At 32.6% G+C, this 21644-nt stretch overlaps 1 protein-coding gene across 1 annotated transcript in view; it reads left to right on the plus strand.

Moving 5' to 3' along the window:
* Nucleotides 1-21644, plus strand: part of LOC135131916 (protein singed) — a 57723-nt gene that overhangs the window by 11201 nt on the left and 24878 nt on the right. Inside the window, exons 2-3 of the mRNA XM_064059782.1 lie at nucleotides 1195-1436; nucleotides 16626-17063. Of these exons, the coding sequence (XP_063915852.1) occupies nucleotides 1211-1436; nucleotides 16626-17063 (664 nt within the window). The 5' untranslated portion in view covers nucleotides 1195-1210. The remainder of the gene's footprint in view (nucleotides 1-1194; nucleotides 1437-16625; nucleotides 17064-21644) is intronic.

Raw genomic sequence — 21644 nt, forward strand, 5'->3', positions numbered from 1 at the left:
ACTTTAACCCCTACATGTAAACTTCTTTCGCAGCGCCGGGAGACCCTTTTGGGCGCAGGCACCTTAAGATGTTCCTAAAACAGCTATCGGCTTAGGTGTAGGCAGCCAATCCTGGAACTCATTAATTGAAACAAAACAAATTTAGAACAATCTTAGCCATTATTTTCATTAGAATTTTTTATGTATCTATCCCCCTGTACCACTATTGCTTAAAGTAAGTTAGTTTGCCCGAAAGACGCGGCCACAATTTCTTGAAATACTTTGGGTCTTCCCTCACCGGAACAAAATTATCCCAATTCCAATTATAACTACAGCCTCGTTTTAGAATTAACTTGTTTAATTTAGAACCGATTTACGGAAGCTCACTTAAATATTTGATGCAATTAAATTTTTCATCCGGCACTAAACGACCACATGACCGACCCTACGCCAATCAGGTGGGACTAAATGTCTCATTAAATGCGTGGTTCGCTTAATTCTCATTAAAATATTTAATAAATTGGCCCTTAACAGTTAAATCAGAAGTATTACACCGTTCTTGCTTTAAATGGTACTGTCTAGAAGGTACATATAGACTATACTAGAATTCTTTTAACTTTGGCAGGTCTTGTAAACCGCCCCTAAAATGATGGTACAATTTTACATCTTGCCAAAATTTAAAGAATTTTACTGTAGAGTAAAATTTTACTATTATGGCCTTTGATGCAGATACTCGTTCCACTTTCTTTCTAGGTTTGTGGCTAACACAATGTAGCCTTACCAATTATTATTATAACCAACTGTGTAATGAAAGTCCTGTTCTGCTCGGATTTATTCAGTGTTTCAATAAGTGCACGAAGCATGCAATACGTGCTTCATAATAAAGCCAAATGATTTAATTGTCCGTTCTAAAATAATTGTTTCTTTATGTTCCCTGCCCTGGTTTTGACTACCGGTCGTCGTCTCTGTCATTTTGCAGATCCGTTTTTTCTGCACAAACATCGCGGCGTCGTGTACTTGAACTACTTACCAGTTAATTAACGGCAAAAAAATATGTAGTAAGAGTCAAGCACCGTGGCATGTGTTGTGCACACATCATCATCTTCAACAACTAGATTTGCGGCGTTCCTCATACCGGCTGTCAAAACTGACAAGTTCAGGTTAGCGGAACGTCACGTTCGGATGTGCTTTTTAAATTTTCGATTTTCGTTACAGCTCATAACGACTCACAATGAATGGGATTAATGGCCATCACGCCAATGGCGGCGATTTGAACGGGTGCGGGGACATCATCACCCAAAATCAACAAAAAGGGTGCTGGACTATCGGGCTAATTAACTCCAAACATCGTTACTTAACCGCAGAGACTTTTGGGTTTAAAATTAACGCCAATGGAGCGTCTCTCAAGAAAAAGCAGATCTGGACTTTGGAACCAGACAACTCCAATGCGGGCGACAGTAAGTATTATTGGAATGGATTGTATTGTTTTTTTTTTTTTAATTTGTACTGTTGGCGGCAAAATTTAAATGCAAAATGCAGTGAATGTTCCCCACACTGTTGACCAGCGATTTGAGTATACACTGAGGCAGTAGCAAACAAGGAAAACTCTGTTTAGGTACCATGGACCAACGAATATAGTGCTTTTATGGTTTTGACTGCTACAACCCCCACGTTTGTGTCATAACTTTGCATCTAATAAGCTTCATGGACAAGGGTGATGAAGAAGTCAAAGTTGTAGAACCACTATTGTCGCTGGTGCACTATAGCTTAACTGCGGGTATTAAGGCCAGAGTGACTTTATGTCACAACTTTCTCTATATAAAACAAAGACAATTTACCATCATATTCTTTTTAAACTGTTGGTGAAATTTTTCGTCATACATCTTTAATAATCAATATCTCAGTTATTTACAGAAATTTTGGAACGCGGTTTTCACCACTGTTTTCAGCTTACAAAACTCTAGAGATTACAAACGAAGCATTTTTTGTCGAAAATAAAATCAGTTTCATTGTTGATAAATTATTTGAGAATATTTATTTTGGAGCATTAAGAAGTTACAGAATTCTAATAATTACGGTTGACGTACTAGATACTGAATTTTATATTTTTATCTAGTTCTTCAGTTAAAAACGCCATAAATGTAGTGATCTTAAAAACCTATAAAATACCTTGTTGTCATTTACAAAAAAAAAAAGATCGAAAAACCTTATACTAAAAACGTTAAATTAAATGATAATGAATGTTATTTAAGACGGATATAACTTGTAAGCATCAAGTACGTGAACGAAAATAGTGATTTTATAACTTTGACTTTTCTAACCCCCTCCCCTCATTTGTGAGCAAAGAGCATCATGAACTAATGCCGCTAAGGATAAAACATCTTTAACCTTGAAGTCTCGTTGAATGTTGTACGTATAATCGTCAAAGGATATTTGGTCAATTGAACAAAAACTACTGTCTACGATTTGTCCAGGTTTCGCTCTGCTTTATTGGAGCTTCGTCAGGACTAAGCAGAACGAAACGTGGGCAAATAACATGGTTTTTGTTCATTTTTTACTTCCAGAGTGTAAACTAAGGAAGTATTGCACTAGGATCCATCCGGCAAAAGACTAGTTTCATGTTTGCTCGACGTTTCATGACCCCTAGAGTGAAAAAATAGATCCCCCGTTTCCGTATGTCTGTCGTTTGTGTCGATTTTTATTAGACAGATCATCTCCGAAACTTCCGATTGTTGTCAAATTTTATGTGGGTGTTAGGAATATCCTGAAGATGGTAAAACGCTAACCCAAATTTGTTTAATAGTCCCCACCAACCATTCGATGACGTCACCTAAAAATTTTGCATGGCAAACTGACTCATAGCTAAGCTAAAAATTCCAGTAATAACTTCGCGGTTCGTTTGAAGTAGTTTGCACACTACCTACCTTTTTTGGAATGCTTTCATTTTTCGGGCCGTTTGTGTCACCAGAACTTCCTCGACTATTCCGGTTATGGCACGTTCTTGTCGTTTCCGTGTGTTAGTCATCGCCATAGGTAACACTTATGTTTATTAGGTTGACTCAGCTTCCTATTTGATTTTGATTGTTTTGGCAAGAAATCACGGAGCCACGAAATATTTAGAAGGCTAAACCATATTGAGACCATGCTTTTGTGAACCAATCGTGTTAATTCATGTTTTTTTTGTTGTTCTTCATTTTCTTGCCATTTTATGAGTTCTTCTGTTCTTCTCGAATTGAAAATTATGTTGTAGGATCGAAAATAAAACCGATTTGAGGTGGCTACGTCACTATGTCAGTGTTCATAATATGTCAACACCCAGTCACGAAAAGTAGTTAGTTAAAAGTTATGTTGATATTGGTTGACGTCAAATTGATAACAATCGAGCACTAATAGTTTTGAAACAATTTGTTCAAATTTTGATGGTAATTCTTTAAAGGTATTTAAAGAATTCCCTATATCTCTAAATGTGACATCTCTACGGTCGATTCTAACTTCACTTCTTATTTCAAACGTTTCTTCTGACGAATAGTGAAGGCTGAGTTACATCAAAACATTTGCCAAAAATTCTGAAGTTGTTGAAAGTACGCGAAAAAGAGCAACTTTTTCCATTTATTCTAGAGTTTTTAACAATTTAATAGTACAAGACATAAGATATGTAATATTTCCTGTTCCATGAGATCTGTTAATAACATTGTTATATGTACTATGTACTAGTACTGTCGATCTGCAAATATGGGCGGGGCTAGTACTTGCTAAGATAAAACTGATTTTGGAAAATCATATACCCTCTAAGAAATAGAGGGTGGGTGGGCGGGGCTAGTATTTGATAAGATAAGACTGATTTTGGCACTTTTGACATTTTCGACTATTTCTCAACTATTTTCGAAAATTAGTTGGACATTTTCCGCTTAGGCTCGGGAAGTTAAAAGCAAATTACACTAGTTTACAAATTTAAACTTTTTTTCGTATCTAAAAATAAAAAAAATATTTTCTACTTCTAAATTACTTACTGATAACAAATCCAAAAACGGATAATCCCTATCACGTCAGGTTTTTTCATAAATCCAAAATAATGAACTTTGCTTTTACCTTCTTGTTAGTGTTAAACTGATTCATGTTAATGCACCATTGTCGCATAAAAATGTCTTCGAGATCGTGCAAAGTAGGTGCAAATCAGTTTTCTTACGTTTGTGGTAAAATTTTAGTACCTAAAGCTGGAAGACCTGTTCAAATGTGCTTAAAAAGAAAGTATCAAGGTTTTTGGGACGAAAATGTATTACTGTTGGTCTATTATAAGGGAAACTGACAGTACTGCCAATAAAAGAAAGTGTTAATCATTTTTAATTTTCAGTCATACTGTTTATAATATATACTGGGTGTGGCTTTTATTTGATACAACCCCTGTAACTTCTTTATTCTTAAAGATAAACCTATACTTCTTTGAGCAAATTTGTATAATTTTAAAAGATCTTTGTGAGGGCAACCTCACATTTTTATTATCACTTCCCGTAGAAAAATCAAAAGCAACCAATTATTCTAAAATCAATACTTGAAAAATTTTAAATAAAACATTGATGACAATCTAGCTTGAAAAATTGATTCATGTTATTTATTTACGTAAATGATCCTTTAAAATGATACAAATTTGCTCAAAGAACTATATGTTCATATATATTTAAAAATAAAAAAATTACAAGAGTTGTATAAAAGAAAAGAAATACAGGGTATGTTTATATAAATATCTCAAAAACCTGACGTGATGGATTTTTTCTGCTTTCAGATTTGAATTTCCCGAACCCAAATCCTTTAGATTCAACTATTTTTGTCTTTGGATATAAAACCTTGTAAACTAGTGTTATTATTAATTTTTGTCTCACAAAGTACAATTTTTTCAAGAATGTACTTTATGCTTTTTATATATTCACAGAAATGTTTAAAATTAGTTTATTTGAGACAATAGAGAAGTCAGGACAATTCAGGTCACGTTAGGTCAAGTCTGGTCAAGTGCATGAACTAGGAAAGAAATTTTATAGCAAATAGAATAACAAAAAAAGTTACGATTAGCGCTTTTTTTATTTATTTTTCTTTCACATCCTAGATTCTATTATTAGTTTCCACTCCATTCTGCAGAAGAACATAATTAGCCCCGCCCACCCACCCTGCCTCCCTTTCAGTGATTGATTTTATCCGATCTGAATGAAATGAATGATCTTATACTGAACAGAAATAAATTTAGTCGTTAGAATGAGAAGGGGAGAGGTGGGCAGGACTACTACTTGCTAAGATAAGACTGATTTCGGCAAATGACATACCTTCTAAGAAATAATGGGTGGGTGGGCGGGGCTAGTATTTGATAAGATACTACTGATTTTGGCACTTTTGACATTTTCGACCATTTTTCAACCATTTTCGAAAATTAATTGGGCATTTTCTTGTAGATTTCTATATCCAGAAGTCATTTTCGGGTTCGTTTCTTTGGAAATTCCTAGCGTTTTTCCAAATTCGCTAAATATATTGAAATATTGACAAGGTTGACAATCTCGTAAATGCCCTTAACACCTGCGATTTTAATTCATAGTTTTATCAATTTGTTGGCGTTACTATTGTGTTGAAAACAATAACACCAATTTCAGGTTGGTCTGGTAATAAGTGTGATAGGTGGTGATAGGTTTATCTTTAATTTACAATGATTCATCATGAATTGTTTCACTACATTAATTAGAATCATCGAAGATCATATACTAAAACTAGCTGACCCGGCCACGCGTTGCTGTGACTAAAGTTTTTGTTATATTACATTATAGTAAACAATCTAAGAGGAACAATAAGAGAACATCAGTCACGGAGTCCACTATGCTTTTTCACACAGATGGTATTTGTAAAAAAATATGGTGATCTCCTTATTTGACTTTCTACTACTATAACCCTTTAGTACAATGAAATTATTTACGAACAAAGACGAAAATGTTGATGTTGGTATACAAATTCACTGGATTGAGATTTGAAGGGGAAGTACGTTGAACACAATTAATTAAAATGTTCTTACACTTGATATTAAGCAGAAATCAATAGGTACAAAATAAAAATTTATCAGATTTATTATTTCCATTTAATTTTATAACAAATATAAGTATATTACAGTATAATACAGTAAATAACATGTGACGCTTAAACTCATGAATGAGGTAGGCAAGGCAGACAGTCTTAAAGTTTTAAACATTAATATCTATTTTTTTGAATTATAAATACTTTCAATTTCAATTTAATTTAACACCAATCGGTGCACAATGTTTTTGGTTAACCTGTCTTTAGCTAACACAAATAGATTCGACGATCACCAACCATGATAACAGCAACCTCATCAACAGTTGGAGCGTTGAATCTACCAGCATGTTCACCTAATGGTACTTTGTCGGCTTTTATGACGATTTGATAATTGTCATTTTGCAGTCGTGGCGAAACTCTTTTGATCAATTGAATTAGTTGATTGTGATCTTCTAAAAAATTTTCCAATAATATCACAATTGCTCTTTCCTCTGCTTGTTCAATAAAATTATACAGGCACCGAGTCGTCACGCGCTCTTCACAATCGCCCATAAAATAAATTTGAAGAAATTTCGGATTGTTATCAGGCATTGGCATCAGTGATCCGATTTTATGGTACACCTGGCCTTGAATTTTGAATGTAGTTTCAAAATTACGTCCATCGGATGCACGATCGCAAATTTTAGTTGCCCCAAATGACGTCATTTGGAAGCAAGAATTAAATTTTCGTATCTTACGCAAAAATACTTTGGAATCATCTGAATTGCCAGTAAGAAGGGATAATAAAGGCTCCGGCGGAGCGGGTAGAGGTGACAGCACAACTTTTCCTGATGCGCAGCACATGCCGGCTGCTTCATTCCGAAATTTCAATGCCTGACAATATTGACATACTTTATCCATTCCACCGATAGCAATTTTTGAATGCGCTGAGTAGTTAATATCTGGTGCATATTCAAAGGCAAGCCGAACGAATGATGCACGTGTTAATGAGCGGCTGATCCGTTGCCTTTGTCGATCTAGTACTCGTACTGTAGCTATGTTTCGTTCTCGTGCCGCTCTTGTTCTCGTAATATTCTGTTGCCGACGTTCGTCACGCTGTTCTTGAGATTCTTGTGCACGACTTTCTGCAGTCCTGATTCTTTCAGCTGCATTTCTTGTTTCGATTTGTTCTGGTAATTGCTGAGCTCTTTCAACACGTTTGCGTCGTGACCCTTTGCTGCTCGCGTTGTTGAGGTTAGATTTTTTCGGTGGCATTTGACTGACAATAATAATTTAATCGTTTAAATATTAGAAACCCAGTCGAAAGGTATCGACATCTGTTAGAATCATTTGGAGTTAACAGATAATTGTGACTGTCAAATAATAGCAGACAAATAATTAGCAATAAATTAAAATTGCGACTATAATTTGAGATTTAAACTATCCTATCCCTCAAGTTGGATCGAACTGCACATGGTGTGCGAATTTTATTATAATCGGTTAAGTGGTTTAGGAGTCCATTGAGGACCAACATTGTGACACGAGATTTATATATATTAAGATTATTTTCAACTATCCCGAAATTTTCGAAATTCTTATGCGACGGTGTGGTTAGTCCAATTTTTTTGATTTTTTTTTGCAATGGGAGGCTTAAAAAAACGCAGTGGGGTTATTTGTAAAATCTGGATTACAATATTTTATGGACACGTAAATCAAGATACGCGATTTATTGTGGTATAAATAAAATTGGGTTCTGATATAGTTTATAAAAAAATAAATTATAAAAATTTTCAGAGACCGATATTTTTACTTCTTCAAATATGTAGAACAGCCTCTATTTTATTTCTGCATCTTATTCTGTTTTTTGCTCGTATACTCAATAATTTGATACAAATTATAATTAACATACTGGGCATCAAGTTTGTTATTCTATTCTTTACATTTATTTTTAAATAAAAGACTAATAGACATCATCGACATACAAATCGTTTCATAAGCTAATTATTCTAGTTTGAGTTGAAAAATGTCATCTTACCCAGCTTATTCAGACGTTGTCAAAAGAAAAATCGTTATTAGGTAATAACGATCAACACTGGCCTTTCTAAAATAGGAATATTGTGGTGCTAATGTATTATTATTGCTTTGAAATAAATGATATACCAGACTTTCTGGTGCAACATTGCTTTCATAGCAATTACAAATCTTCTGTTGCTTGCTGCATTGCGTCCTGTAGACCATTCCACTTAGAACATTTACTTTAATTGTGTTAAATTCAATAGAGTTCAATTTAGTTAACAAGGCAGATACAAGATTAGTGGAAGAGAATAACATTTTATTATTGATTGAAAAACCGATTAGAAATGCGGCAGAAATAATTAGGTATTAATTTCATCATGTCTTATATAAATTATTAATTATAGTCAAGTCGCGGGATTGGAAACCCTTCGCTTTCTATTCAGTAGTAGATCTCAATAAGTCGATTCGTAATAAAAGATGATTTATGGTTTTACCCCTTCGTTATACTATCACTATATCCAGTCTACTTTCGGTTTTTATTCCAAAAACGGACCATGCCGAGAATCGACTCCCTATAATTTATACGCCAAGCTGAGCACAAGTAGACCCTAAATTAACTGAGATGGATACTTGGGTGAGCTTGCGGATTCGTTATAAAGCGGTTGAATTTTACGATCTTCCACGACATGGTTGACTGGAGGAAATCGAGAATTGGGAATTGAAACTTTATTAGTCGTGAATATTGCACTTTATTACACTACTAAAGTCATTTTGACGATATTTATTCGCGTTTTTTTTTCTTGGCATTTCATAGCTCGTAAAATACGAAACGCAGATTTTACGTTCTCGTCTATCCGGCCGCTAGGAAATATAGTAGTCAAATATCTTTAAAACTACACAAATGGTTACTTTGCGTTTTTAAATGTACTCGACCCGCCCAAAAAATTGATAACAACTCCTAAATTTTGGTAAGAATTATCATTTTTGTTGGAAAATACGCCCAATTGTTTCACTCATTTTCTGTTATTTGTCATTGTTTACACAGACTATTAGAAAATGTGAACTGATTGATAGATTAGATTAGATTTTTTATTAATTTCAGATAATAGCAACATGCCAAAAAATTTGTGATAAAAAAATAAATTTCTAAGGTAAAAGTCGAATACTGATGATGTATTTATTTTATTTATAATATTTAATACTGCTTACCCCCACTCAGCAATTGGTGACGTCATTCTCAGCTGTAACTCATTCAGTAACTCAAGTTCATCTCGTTTTAGTAACACGTTTGTGTTTTAATATTTTATGTAACGCATAAATGTTTCTAGATTAATCGTGATTTACATCAAGTCTGACTAACACTAATGCATAATTAATTACTCTGTGACAGAATTAGCTCCATAATTCTTTCATGCCTACACATAATTAATTATTATTAAAGTAGACGCGTGTGATAATTCACTTACGTTCTCACCTACCTTCGTACATTCTCACGAAAGATAAAACACGTCGTTCCATTTAACTTGGATTTTCTTGAATAGAACTGAGCTATTTTAATCAAACATTGCAGGAACCCGTTTTAATAAATTCGTTTCATACCGCATCTAATGGGATTTCTGACAAAACCGTACACATTTTTCCTCTCAGTGCTATTAAATCTAATGGGTAATGGCATATAGCTTTATCCTTGGCGACCTTGACAAACAAAAAAATTGTCTGAGTCTCGGCAGAAAAAGTTAATGTTTCGTGCTTAAAACGAACCATGCCGTCGTACAATTGGCGAAGGAAGTGCTGCTTGGGAAAAAAGCACCATTTCCTGCAACAGCCGAAACCAGATTCGGTTTTACTGTCAGTTTGCATAATCGGTTGGATTAGTAATTTTAAATATTAGTTATGTTGCTAACCTTGAAATGAAAGTTATAAGACTGAAATTTTACTGGTTCTCCTATTACTAATGTTAATATTTAATATTAGAATGTGTTTCTAACGCAATGTGCATTTTTAGAATTTAAGGGTGGCGTCTGGTTCGGTTTCGCCCAATACTAAATACATTGAAAACATCGTCGTAGTTTCCGGAATTGCATTTTTAAAATACTGAAATCTCCAACCAAGTCAGAATCTAAGTAAACCTGCATTCTGCTACCGCATCACTTCGTCAAAAAATGCATCAATGTGCCGGTTAAAATGTGATGTAAAAGTTGTTCAACTTTATATTTTTTTTTTTGTAAAAACTGCACACTAGATATGAATATAAATATGGAGGTCCCCTGGACTGAAGTTTGTTAATTCGAAATATAATTTTTTTAAAGCGATATATCTCATATTTTTAAAATGCAACTCCGGAAACCGCGACGATGTTTTCAATGTATTTAGTATAGGACTAAACCGAACCAGACGCTAGCCTTAATTTACTAAATTTCTAAGTTGCAGCAAATCAAACCATATTACGTGTAGTTGGTACCATTGATCTGAAAATGACATTACATCAATCCTATGTGAGGTTCGTTTGGCATGTCAATGGGGTTGTGTTTTTGTTACCAGCTGATTCTATATGGTCCTTTCAGTTTAAGATTAAAATTTTACTATTTTTCTAAAAAAATCATGAAGAAACTAGTGTACAGGGTAGAACAAAAGTGTGAACATATAGTTTAAGGTATAACCTGTAAAGTATATCTGAATTCAGTGATGTATCCTAAGGATAATTTTCTTTTCTTAATAATTTTTGTCGAATAAAAAAATTCTTGCTTATTAACCAAACGCTCAATTTTATTATTTATTGGTACTGCATTATTTATATACAACAAATGTTCAAAAGACTCGCCGTGGGAAAATAAAGGCGTCGAATAAATAAGTTTTCTCGGTATTTCAAATTCTAGGACGCAGTTTTTGATTTAATTTTGATTAGTGTTACAAACATTAAAATTGGTATAAACTTCACAAAAAGTTAATCAATTTTAGCGGATGGGGAACATAATTCGTGATAGAAGATTCTGGAAACAAAATTGTGAATCTATACTTGACTGATACGATTGCGTAAAAAATCTTTGAGTTGTCAAAGACTTAACGTTTAAATTACAATTTTTGACAGCCATAGAGACAAGGGTACCGACATACCTTTTGGAAACACAGCCAATTGCGATCAGGATTTTGTTGCACGTTCAGTATACAGCGTGTTATTGAAAGGTACGTCCAAAATAAAATCGGCAATTGGTCTCGAAGTATGGGTGCTAAAAGTAACAAATAGAGATAAAAATTATTAAAATTTGTGTCCAAATTCGTTGTACGCCTGTGATAAAAAGATCATCTTTCGTTTGTATAGCAACATTTAGTCTTGACAAAAGTTTTATTGTTACAGTTGCTAGAATGTACTAAAAAAATTAATTTTACCTATTTATTCTTCAGTAGCGTCTAAACAGGTTGGATAAGAGTTAATTTTCCCCTTATAATTTCGATGACACAAAATAAGTTTTTCAGACTTAGAAGACTCGGAACTGTCGGTTTTACTGTCGGTTTTGTTGTACGTTGGTACCTTTCAATAACATCCTGTATACAAAAGGCGAAGGAATTTCTGTCTAAACTCTTTAAATCAGTTTTTATTCTTTTTTGTGTACTGCACACTATATAAATCGAAATATTCTCATGATCCTCGTTGTCCTTTTATTTTGATTTCCGGTAAGATCGCAACGTCTGCCTTACATGTGTTTAGTTCATGTAGAACATCTTTTCTTTGTGCATATTTCTTAAACATTCTTTGTATAAAATTTCCAAGTCTTGTGACGTTTACTTGATATTTTTTTTGAAACACCATTCGCATTAAATTTTGTTCACTGGGGTGAAGTTTTATTCCGTAGTAAACATTGACATTAAAACTTGAGGCCTACTATAACATTTTTCTTTACTATATGACATTTCGCTTTTCCTCAGTCTATATTGTTCTCTTTCTTTCTTATTCCTATATTTTTCTCTCTTATGTATGTTTTTCCACCCTTTCCCTTCATTTCGTCATTTTCTGTATAACATTAATGAAAATTCGAACTATTACTAGGTTTCTCTGTTTCGCCTCCCTCTTTCTCTACTTTCTCGCCTTCCTCCCCTCCCTCACCTCTCTCTATCGCCTTGTCGTTGTCGGCTCTTGTTTGTCTTTTTCGCTCTCTCTTTCGCCCTGTCTTTCAACCCCCTTTCTCGTCCCAATCTTCCTTTCGTCCCTCTCTCATTTGCCCTTTTTTCTTTCGTCCGCTCTATTTTTCCTCTCAGTTTCTTTTCCACCCCCTCTTCTTTCTCTTTTTTCCTTTTAAGTCTTTCATCTCTCTTTCCTCTTTCTTTTTACCATAATCTATATTATTCCTTTTCTCTCATTTCTCTCTTCCTCTGTCCCCCCCTTTTTCACTCTCTCCCTGACTTCCTTATTTCCACCTTCCTTATTTGTCCCTGTCTGAGTTCCTCATTTTTGTAATACGTTATCAAAAATTCGAACTGTTATTCTTACATTTTTCTCTTTCGTCCTCTACTTTTTTTTCTCTCGTTCGTTCTCTCCCGTTCGCTTTTTCTTTCGCCTCTTTTTGTTGTCTCTCTTTCGCCCTTTTCTTGGTCATCTTTCGCCTGTCTCTATCTCCCCTTCGTTGTTGGATCTTGTCTCTCTTTTTTGCATGTTCTATTCCTCTTTCACCCCTTCCTTTTCGTCCTACTCTCTTTCACCTTCGTCCCTCTATCGTTCGCCCTTTTGTCTTTGTCCTCTCTATTTTAACTCTCTTTTCTCCACCCCCTCTCGTACATTTCGTTTCTATCAAGACTTTCTCCAGCCTTTCCTCGTTCTCCTCTCTCTCTCTTAAATTATTTATTTTTTTAATTTTTAGTTTTTTTTTATTGTAATCAAGTCCGTCGTCCGACTCTCTACTTTCATGTTTTCTCGATCTTTCATGACCCATAGAGTACGAAGAAATAGGTCTCCCGTTTCCGTCTGTCTGTCTGTCTGCCGTCTTTTCGGATTTTTATTAAATATATCATCCTTGAAACCATTGGACCGATAGTTCTCAAATTTTGTACGTACATTAGGAATATCATGTAATTAGTAAAACGCTCACGAAAATTTGGCTAATCATCCCCATCAGCAATGGGATGAGATCATCTCCAAAATTTATGTTAATACAATGTTTGCAATTGTATAAAATTAGACACTCTTGCACTGGCGGTGTATGAATTCATCTTGAATTTTCACCTTAGAAATCCATATTTTTGGGGAAAAAAAATGTATAACATTTTGAAATTTAACTTTGTAACTACAAACCCGAATGCTCTGAAATCTTGAAAACGTTTTAAGGTTATCGTGGTGATGGTAAGTCGTTATTCAAAATTTATTCGTTTGTCCCCTTCCAAAAGATTGATGACATCATCTCAAAATTTTCTCAAATAGTTTTTTATCATTTCATTAATAATTTTTGGAATTGCTTATACAGTGTGACTCAAAAAAAATTAATGAATTAGTCAATTTATTTTATTGATTATATCATTTCAATTTGAATCTGCAAAACCGAATGTTTTGAAATCTTGCAGACATTTTAAAGTATCGTAAGCACGATAAATTTGTAATCAAAATATATCTTTATCCCCTCCAAAAAATTGATAACATCATGTCAAAATTTTGCCGAATAAATCCTATGTAAAATGTGCAAAATATGATGAGCTAAACTTGTAATTTATTATTCCATTCATATTTTTTAGAATTACTTATCCTGTCAGTCAGTTTATTTTATTGATAAAATTAGTAACGGGTCACTGCATTTTCACTAATATTTGGGAATACAGTACAGTATAACCTCTTTAATTCGCATAAAAACTCTGCATACTCTGCAGAAATTGGAATTTTTTGACATTTTTAAAAATTGTTGGAGTTATCCAAGAAATGAGACCGGAAGTGTCTTCCGTAGCCCGAAATCTACAAGAAAATGTATTTAGTTAAATTTCGAAAATCGTCAAAAATGCATTTGTATACATCGTGGAAAACTTCATTTTTGATAAAGTCGTATAAAAATTCCCAAAAAATTCAAGGTAATAAATTTTGAAGTGCTCATTTCAAAAATATAGCGTGTTTATGGTAATGGATCAAAATTTTCGGAATATTCGGTGTGAAATTCGATTTTTTTTTAATTTTTAAAAATTACGATATTTCAATGGGCGATTCTGGAAAAATGGTTGTAACTATCGAAGAAATGAGGCCGGAAGTGACTTCTGTGGCCCGAAATCTACAAGAACATGTATTTAGTTAAATTTCGAAAATCGGCGAAAATGGATCGAAATTTTCATAAGGAAAAAAGTTATCTAAAAATTTTCAAGAGATTCAGGGTTATAGATCTGGACGTGGTGATTCCAAAAATATAGCGTGTTTATGGTCACGGAGTAATTTTTTTTCAGTGTATCTATTATTATCTATCCTTGCTTCAGAAAATTTTATTTTTGTTTAATAAAATTAAGGTTTACTTTTTGAAGTTTGTTTTTAGCAATGTATGAAGTTGTTAATCAATGCCCTTTCAGATTTTTAGGATAATACGCTGATCCGAACAAATCGCTAAACCCAATACACCTTTTTCCCTAATTAATCTGATTATCGAAGTTATGCTGTACTGTTATTAGTATTACACGTTACCTATCCAAATTCATATACGTATCCTTCCAAAAATCGTGATTACGTCATCACAAAAGTTTATAAAGGAAAAACTCATTTGAAACATACCCGTAGCACGCTTCTTTACATTTACTTTAACCTTACATACATATCATTATTTTAACTTCTAAGGCTTCTCATAAGAAATAAAATTCGCAAAATCAAATTTTATAATTTTTCTAAGAAGCTAGATGATTTTTACTGTACTTCAGGGGCGAGGGAAGTTCTATCGAAATAATCTTCGACTAATTTTTTAGAATTATTTTTGGATTAAATAGAAATGTCAAGACCAAAGAAATTAAAGTTTACGTATGAAAAATACAAGATCATGATTCAACCTATTTAACAAAAGAAAATAAATATGTACTTGAATCACTTTCGCATTGAAACGTTTCTGTAAAATATTAGTTTTCAACTTGTTGGATATCCATTTTTCTCCAAATATGTCATCTTTACAAATTTGTGTCTTATTTCCATCTAGTTTTAGTATGCCTATACAATGTATATATTAGAATTGTAAAAAACAGCTTTATTATTAGAAGGTTTAAATAGTAAAAATACTAATAATAGTAAACAAAATCTAAACGCTTTCATGAACCACAAGTGCAATACAATTTAAGTAGGATTTACTATCCAAAATTTAGAACTGACATCATTAAATTGTGGGCATGATCAACCAAATTTTATTAGCATAATTTTACCATCTACACAATTTTCCTAACAATAAAATTTCACAAGAATAAATAATAAATAAATAAATCGTCAACGTAAATGACAGAGAAACGATGGATGTTAGACAGAACAGATGGAAACGGGAAATGTATTTTTTCATACCCTAGAAATTATGGAACGTCGAGAAAACCTGAAAATAGCCATTCGCGGCATAGACAATACTTCACAAACAGGTCAATTTTTCTTTTCTGCCTTTTATTTTTATACACTAATATGTTGGTGATATTTTCGCAGAATGCATTGTGTGAAGTGTAAATATACCACACTAAAAACCCAAAAATTACTATTATAATTTGACTGAAAAATTGGTTAGGTTCATGTTTGTTATTCGTGTATGTTAGAAGTTTATCACACTTTATAAACTAATACGTAGTGACTCATAAGCGCCCCTACGATCTCTAGTTATAAATCTTAAATTGAATAACGCCCCTGAACTACATCAATTGAAAACTAATTTTATTCCACAAATCTTTAACAATTCAATCAAAAGCCAGTCTCGATACTCCATGGAATTTTGCTCTGAAATTAGCTTTTAATCACAAATGGGGTTGTCCTATTTCATATTTTTAAATTGGGGATACTGGAACTTTTGAGGGTGAACACGTCACTTCGTTATAACCCCACTTTTTACATATCGTGTAGATGTAAATGCGGACATCCGTTGTAGTGATAAAAGTCGATCGACAAGTAACTAACTGTATACTTATTTAGACTATAAATATGGAGGATATTTTTAATCGCTCGTTAGTTATTACTTATTATACAGATATTATGCCTGAGAAGTCTTAAAATCATCACACGGTAGTATTATAATGCTACTTTATGTTATATCCCACGGATCGTTAATTTTATGTTTATACTTTGAACTGCCTTTGTATTTTCTAAATGTCATCGTTTTGTTCTGGTAACTCTTTTCCTTAACACACATTTTTAGTTATTTACATCACCATAAAATACGTTACAGTTGATACATCATTCTTTTAAATATAAATTTTTCCTAAAAATTCTCACCCATTCAATACAATTCAACCTTGAACATGAACATTTTCACAAACACTGCCTTCCATATCTCCATCAAATCGACGATTTTCCTTTACATAGTTGCGCTATTGTGTTACAAACAGGTTTCTCGAGCAAAAACCCTGTACTCCGACTACTGAGAAAAATTTCTATACTTGTTCGATCCGCAGAAGCTCACATTTCTATTCCATTCCAGGCTTGATCTACTTGCGTTCGCACTTGGACAAATACCTCGCCGTCGACTCGTTCGGCAACGTAACATGCGAAGGGGAAGAAAAAGAACCAGGCAGTAAATTCCAAATCAGCGTCGCCGAAGACGGCAGCGGCAGATGGGCGTTCAGGAACGTCGTCAGAGGTTACTTCTTGGGCGCGTCGTCCGACAAGTTGACTTGCACTGCTAAAGTACCCGGCGATGCGGAATTCTGGCACATACATCTCGCCGCTAGACCCCAGATGAACCTGCGGTCTGTGGGTAGGAAGCGGTTCGCTCATCTGTCGGAGAACTTGGATGAGATTCATGTGGATGCTAATATTCCGTGGGGGGAAGACACACTTTTCACCTTGGAATTCAGGCAGGATGAGTCCGGGAAGTACGCCATTCACACTTGCAATAACAAGTACTTGTCGTTGGGAGGTGAGTGTTTGTTTAGGGAGATTGTGTGTGTTAGAGGCTGCTTTGTTGTGTATTCATATGTGTAATGCTTGTGATAGGTACAAGTACGAGCTTTGAACAGAAACCCACAAGTTCATATTATTGTGTGTGTGCAAAAAATGTTCGATGAATTTAAAATTAAATATTTATGGAAAAGAAATGTATTTTAAATGTTCATGAAAAAATTCGGGTCAATTTCTACAGTTTTTACTTCCCGAGCGTAAGCAAAGGAAGTATTGTAATCGAGTCCGTCGGCCGACTCTCTACTTTTACGTTTTCTCGATCTTTCATGACCCCTAGAAGACGAAGAAATAGGTCTCCCATTTCCGTCTGTCTGTCCGTCTGTCCGTCTGTCCGTCTGTCCGTCCGTCTGTCCGTCTGTCCGTCCGTCTGTCCGTCTGTCCGTCTGTCCGTCCGTCTGTCCGTCTGTCCGTCCGTCTGTCCGTCTGTTGTCCCGGATTTTTATTAGACAGATAATCTCCGAAAGTACTCGACCGATTGTTGTGAAATTTTGTACTTATATTAAGAATATCATGTAGATGGTAAAACGCTAACCAAAATTTGTCTAATCATCCCCACCACTAATGCGATGACGTCACTTCAAAATTGTACATAGTAAATGGGTTTTCAATTGTATAAAATAACATAGTCCTACACATGTAGTTTACAACTCCGAATCGACTTTTCACCCGAAACGTCCAGATTTTTGGAAAAAAAATCAAAATTATAAAACAACATTTTGAAATTTAATTTTTAATCTGCTAACCAGAATGCTTTGAAATGTTGCAGATGTTTTAAGGCTATAAAGAGCATCATAAATCTTTAGTCAAAAAATATTTGCTTACCCCCTCCAAAAACTTGATGACGTCAGCTCAAAAGTTTGTGGAATAAATCATATCTAAAATGTACAAAATATGATGAGTCTGTACTTGTGATCTATCACTCCATTCATATTTTTTGGATTTGCATATACAGGGTGACTCAAAAAAATTAATGAATGCGTAAATATATTTTATTGATTTAATCAGGAACTACAAAACCGAATGCTCTGAAATCTTGCAGATGTTTTAAGGTCATAAAGAGCATAATAAATGTTTAGTCAAAATATATTTGCTTATCCCCTCCAAAAACTTGATGACGTCAGCTCGAAAGTTTGCCGAATAAATCTTATCTAAACTGTACAAAATGTGATGAGTCTGTACTTGTAATTTATCACTCCATTCATATTTTTTGGATTTGCATATACAGGGTGACTCAAAAAAATTAATGAATGCGTAAATTTATTTTTTCGATTTAATCATGAACTGCAAAACCGAATGCTTTGAAATCTTGCAGATGTTTTAAGGTTATAAAGAGCATAATAAATGTTTAGTCAAAATACATTTGCTTATCCCCTCCAAAAAATTGATGACGTCAGCTCGAAAGTTTGCCGAATAAATCATATCTAAAATGTACAAAATATGATGAGTCTGTACTTGTGATCTATCACTCCATTCATATTTTTTGGATTTGCATATACAGGGTGACTCAAAAAAATTAATGAATGCGTAAATTTATTTTACTGATTTACTCAGAAACAACAAAACCGAATTCTTTGAAATCCACTGCGAAAAAAAAAACATAATAGGCATGCAGTCGTCACGTTTCCGACAGCGAGGGAAGTACTGTCGAAACTCTTTAGACCAATTTTTTATTTTATTTCGCTATTTTTACTTCCGGAGCGTAAGCTAAGGAAGTACTGTAATCGAGTCCATCGACCGACTTCCTACTCTTATGTTTTTTTGACATTTAATGACTCCTAGAGTACGAAGAAAGAGGGCTTCCCTCTGCCTGCCTGTCCAGATTTTTATTAGACAGATAATTTTCGAAACTATTGGACCCATTGTTGTCAAATTTTGTATTTATATTAGTTAGGACTCTCATGTAGTTTACTAATAATTTAATGACGTCATTTCCAAAATTTGCGATAGTAAATTTGTTTTTATTTTTTTTAAATCAAATACTCCTCCACTTGTGGTGTATGAATCCGTGTTGAACCCTACACATCCAAATATTTAGAAAAAAATCAAAATTGTATAATGTAGTTTATCGTAAGCGTCGTAAATCGTTACTCTCTGAAATATTCAAAATAATATGACTATATTTGTGGTTTTTCAATGCACATACAGGATGACTCAAAAAAATTTATGAATTAGGCCGTATATTGTATTGATTAAATCAAGAATGACTCGGCCCGTTTTCTTAAAAATTTGGGAATTGCATCTGCAAAATTGTTGAAAAGAGCGATCATGCAAAATAAGATTCGCAAAATCAAATCTTACAATTTTTCGAAAAAATTTTGTTTTGTTTTTTCAGTTTCTTAATTTTTCGTTTCAATTTTTCGATTTGCAATTTTTCAATTTTGGAGTTTTTGGATATTAATATTACAGTTTTTCATTTTTCGATTTTCCAGTTTCTCAATTTTTAATTTTTAGGTTTTTCAAGTTTTCGTTTCCTCAATTTTTCAACTTCTTGATTTTTATTTTTCATTTATCAGATTTTTTAATTTTCATTTTCTCTCTTTTATATCACAATTTTTCGTTTTTCAGTTCCTTTATTTTTGTTGCTTTTTTTCGATTTTATCATTTTTCGTTTACATATTCAATTTTGCAATTTTTGATTTCTCAATTATCCGATTTTCCGATTTCTTTAATTTTCAATATTTCGATTTTACATTATTTCGTTTTTTCCATTTTGTACTTTTTCGATGTTTTATTTCAATTTTTCAAGTTCTTGATTTCCAATTTTTAGTTTTTTTTAATCAAAGTTTTCATTCTTTTTCGTGTTTTTATTTTTGATTTTTCAGTTGTACCATTTTGGAATTTGTTTTATCTTTTATATTCGAAATGGTGAAAACTCGAAAAATTAAAGATCTGAAGACTAAAAATCGGAAAAAAAACGAAAAATCCAAAAATTGAAAAAACGGGAAATTGAAAATTGAAATCGAAAAATGAAACATGGGAAAACTAAAAATCCCGAAACTTAAAAATCGAAAAAATTAATGAATCGAAAAATTAAAAAGAAGCAAAAACGAATCGAATCGAAAAATTGGAAAACCCAAAATTCTAAAATCGAAAAATTATAGAATCCTCAAAATTGTATAGTCGAAAAACTAACATTGAAGGATTCAAAAATGGAAAAATTACATATCGAGAAATTCAAAAATTAAAAATCGAAAAATTGATAAAGAATAAAGATCGAATACTTAAATGAAAAAGTTTTAAAATCCAATAATTCAAAAATAGAAGAATTCTAAAATCGTAAAATTGAAAAAGTTAAAAAATTTTAAAAATTGTAATTATTCGATAATAGATACATATTTAAAATGAAAACTAGAAAAATTGTAATTCAAAAATTGAAGAAACGAAAAACTGAAAATTCTAAAATTGAAAAAACGAAATAATAAAATCTAAAAGTTGAAAAATTGAAAGTTGAAAACCGAAAAACTGCAAATCGAAAAAAAGAAAAACTATAAAATCAGAACATTGGGAAACCGAAAAATTGAAAAAATAAAGAACAAAAAAACCTAAAAATTGTAAATCAAAATATTTAGATTTTTTTGTCAGTTTTCATTGTTTTTCGTGTTTTTATTTTTAATTTTTCAGTTTTACAATTTTTTTATCTTTTTTATTCGAAAAGTTGAAACCTCGAAAAATTAAAAATCGGAAAAAATTGAAAAATTGCAAAATTGAAAAAGTGGAAAATCGAAAAATTTTAAATTGAAGAACTGAAGAAACGAAAATGCGAAAGATGGGAAAACTAAAAATCCTGAAACTAAAAATCGAAAAAATTAATGAACTGAAAGATTAGAAAGAAAAAACGAATCGAATCGAAAAATTGGAAAACCCAAATATGTAAAATCGAAAAATTATGGATTCCTCAAAATTGTATAGTCGAAAAACTAACACTGAAAGATCGTAATAGGGAAAATTAAATATCGAAAAATTGATAAATCGAATAAATGAAAATTTTTAAAATCCAATAATTCTAAAATCGTAAAATTGGAAAAGTTTACAATTTTAAAAACTGTAACTATTATTAGATAATATATACATATTTAAAATGAAAACTAGAAAAATTATAAATCAAAAATTGAAGAAACGAAAAACTGAAAATTCTAATATTGAAAAAACGAAATTATAAAATCTAAACGTTAAAAAATGGAAAGTTGAAAACCGAAAAACTGCAAATCGAAAAATAGAAAAAGCCAAAAATTAAAAAACTTCACATTGAAAAAAAGAAAAATCATAAATAAAGAACATTGAAAAACCGAAAAATTGAAAAAATAAAAACAAAAAAAACCTAAAAATGGAAATCGAAATTTTTAGGTTTTTTTTTATCAAAGTTTTCATTCTTTTTCGTGTTTTTATTTTTGATTTTCCAGTTTTACCGTGTTGCAATTTTTTTTTCTTTTTTATTCGAAATGTTGAAAACTCGAAAAATTGCAAATTGAAGAACTGAAGAAACTAAAAATCGAAACATGGGAAAACTCGTCTCGAAACTAAAAATTGAAAAAATTAATGA

Source organism: Zophobas morio, unplaced genomic scaffold (genome assembly GCF_036711695.1).
Source record: "Zophobas morio isolate AGI-343-1 ecotype UQ-CSIRO unplaced genomic scaffold, CSIRO_AGI_Zmor_V1 ptg000021l, whole genome shotgun sequence".
NCBI lineage: Eukaryota > Metazoa > Arthropoda > Insecta > Coleoptera > Tenebrionidae > Zophobas > Zophobas morio.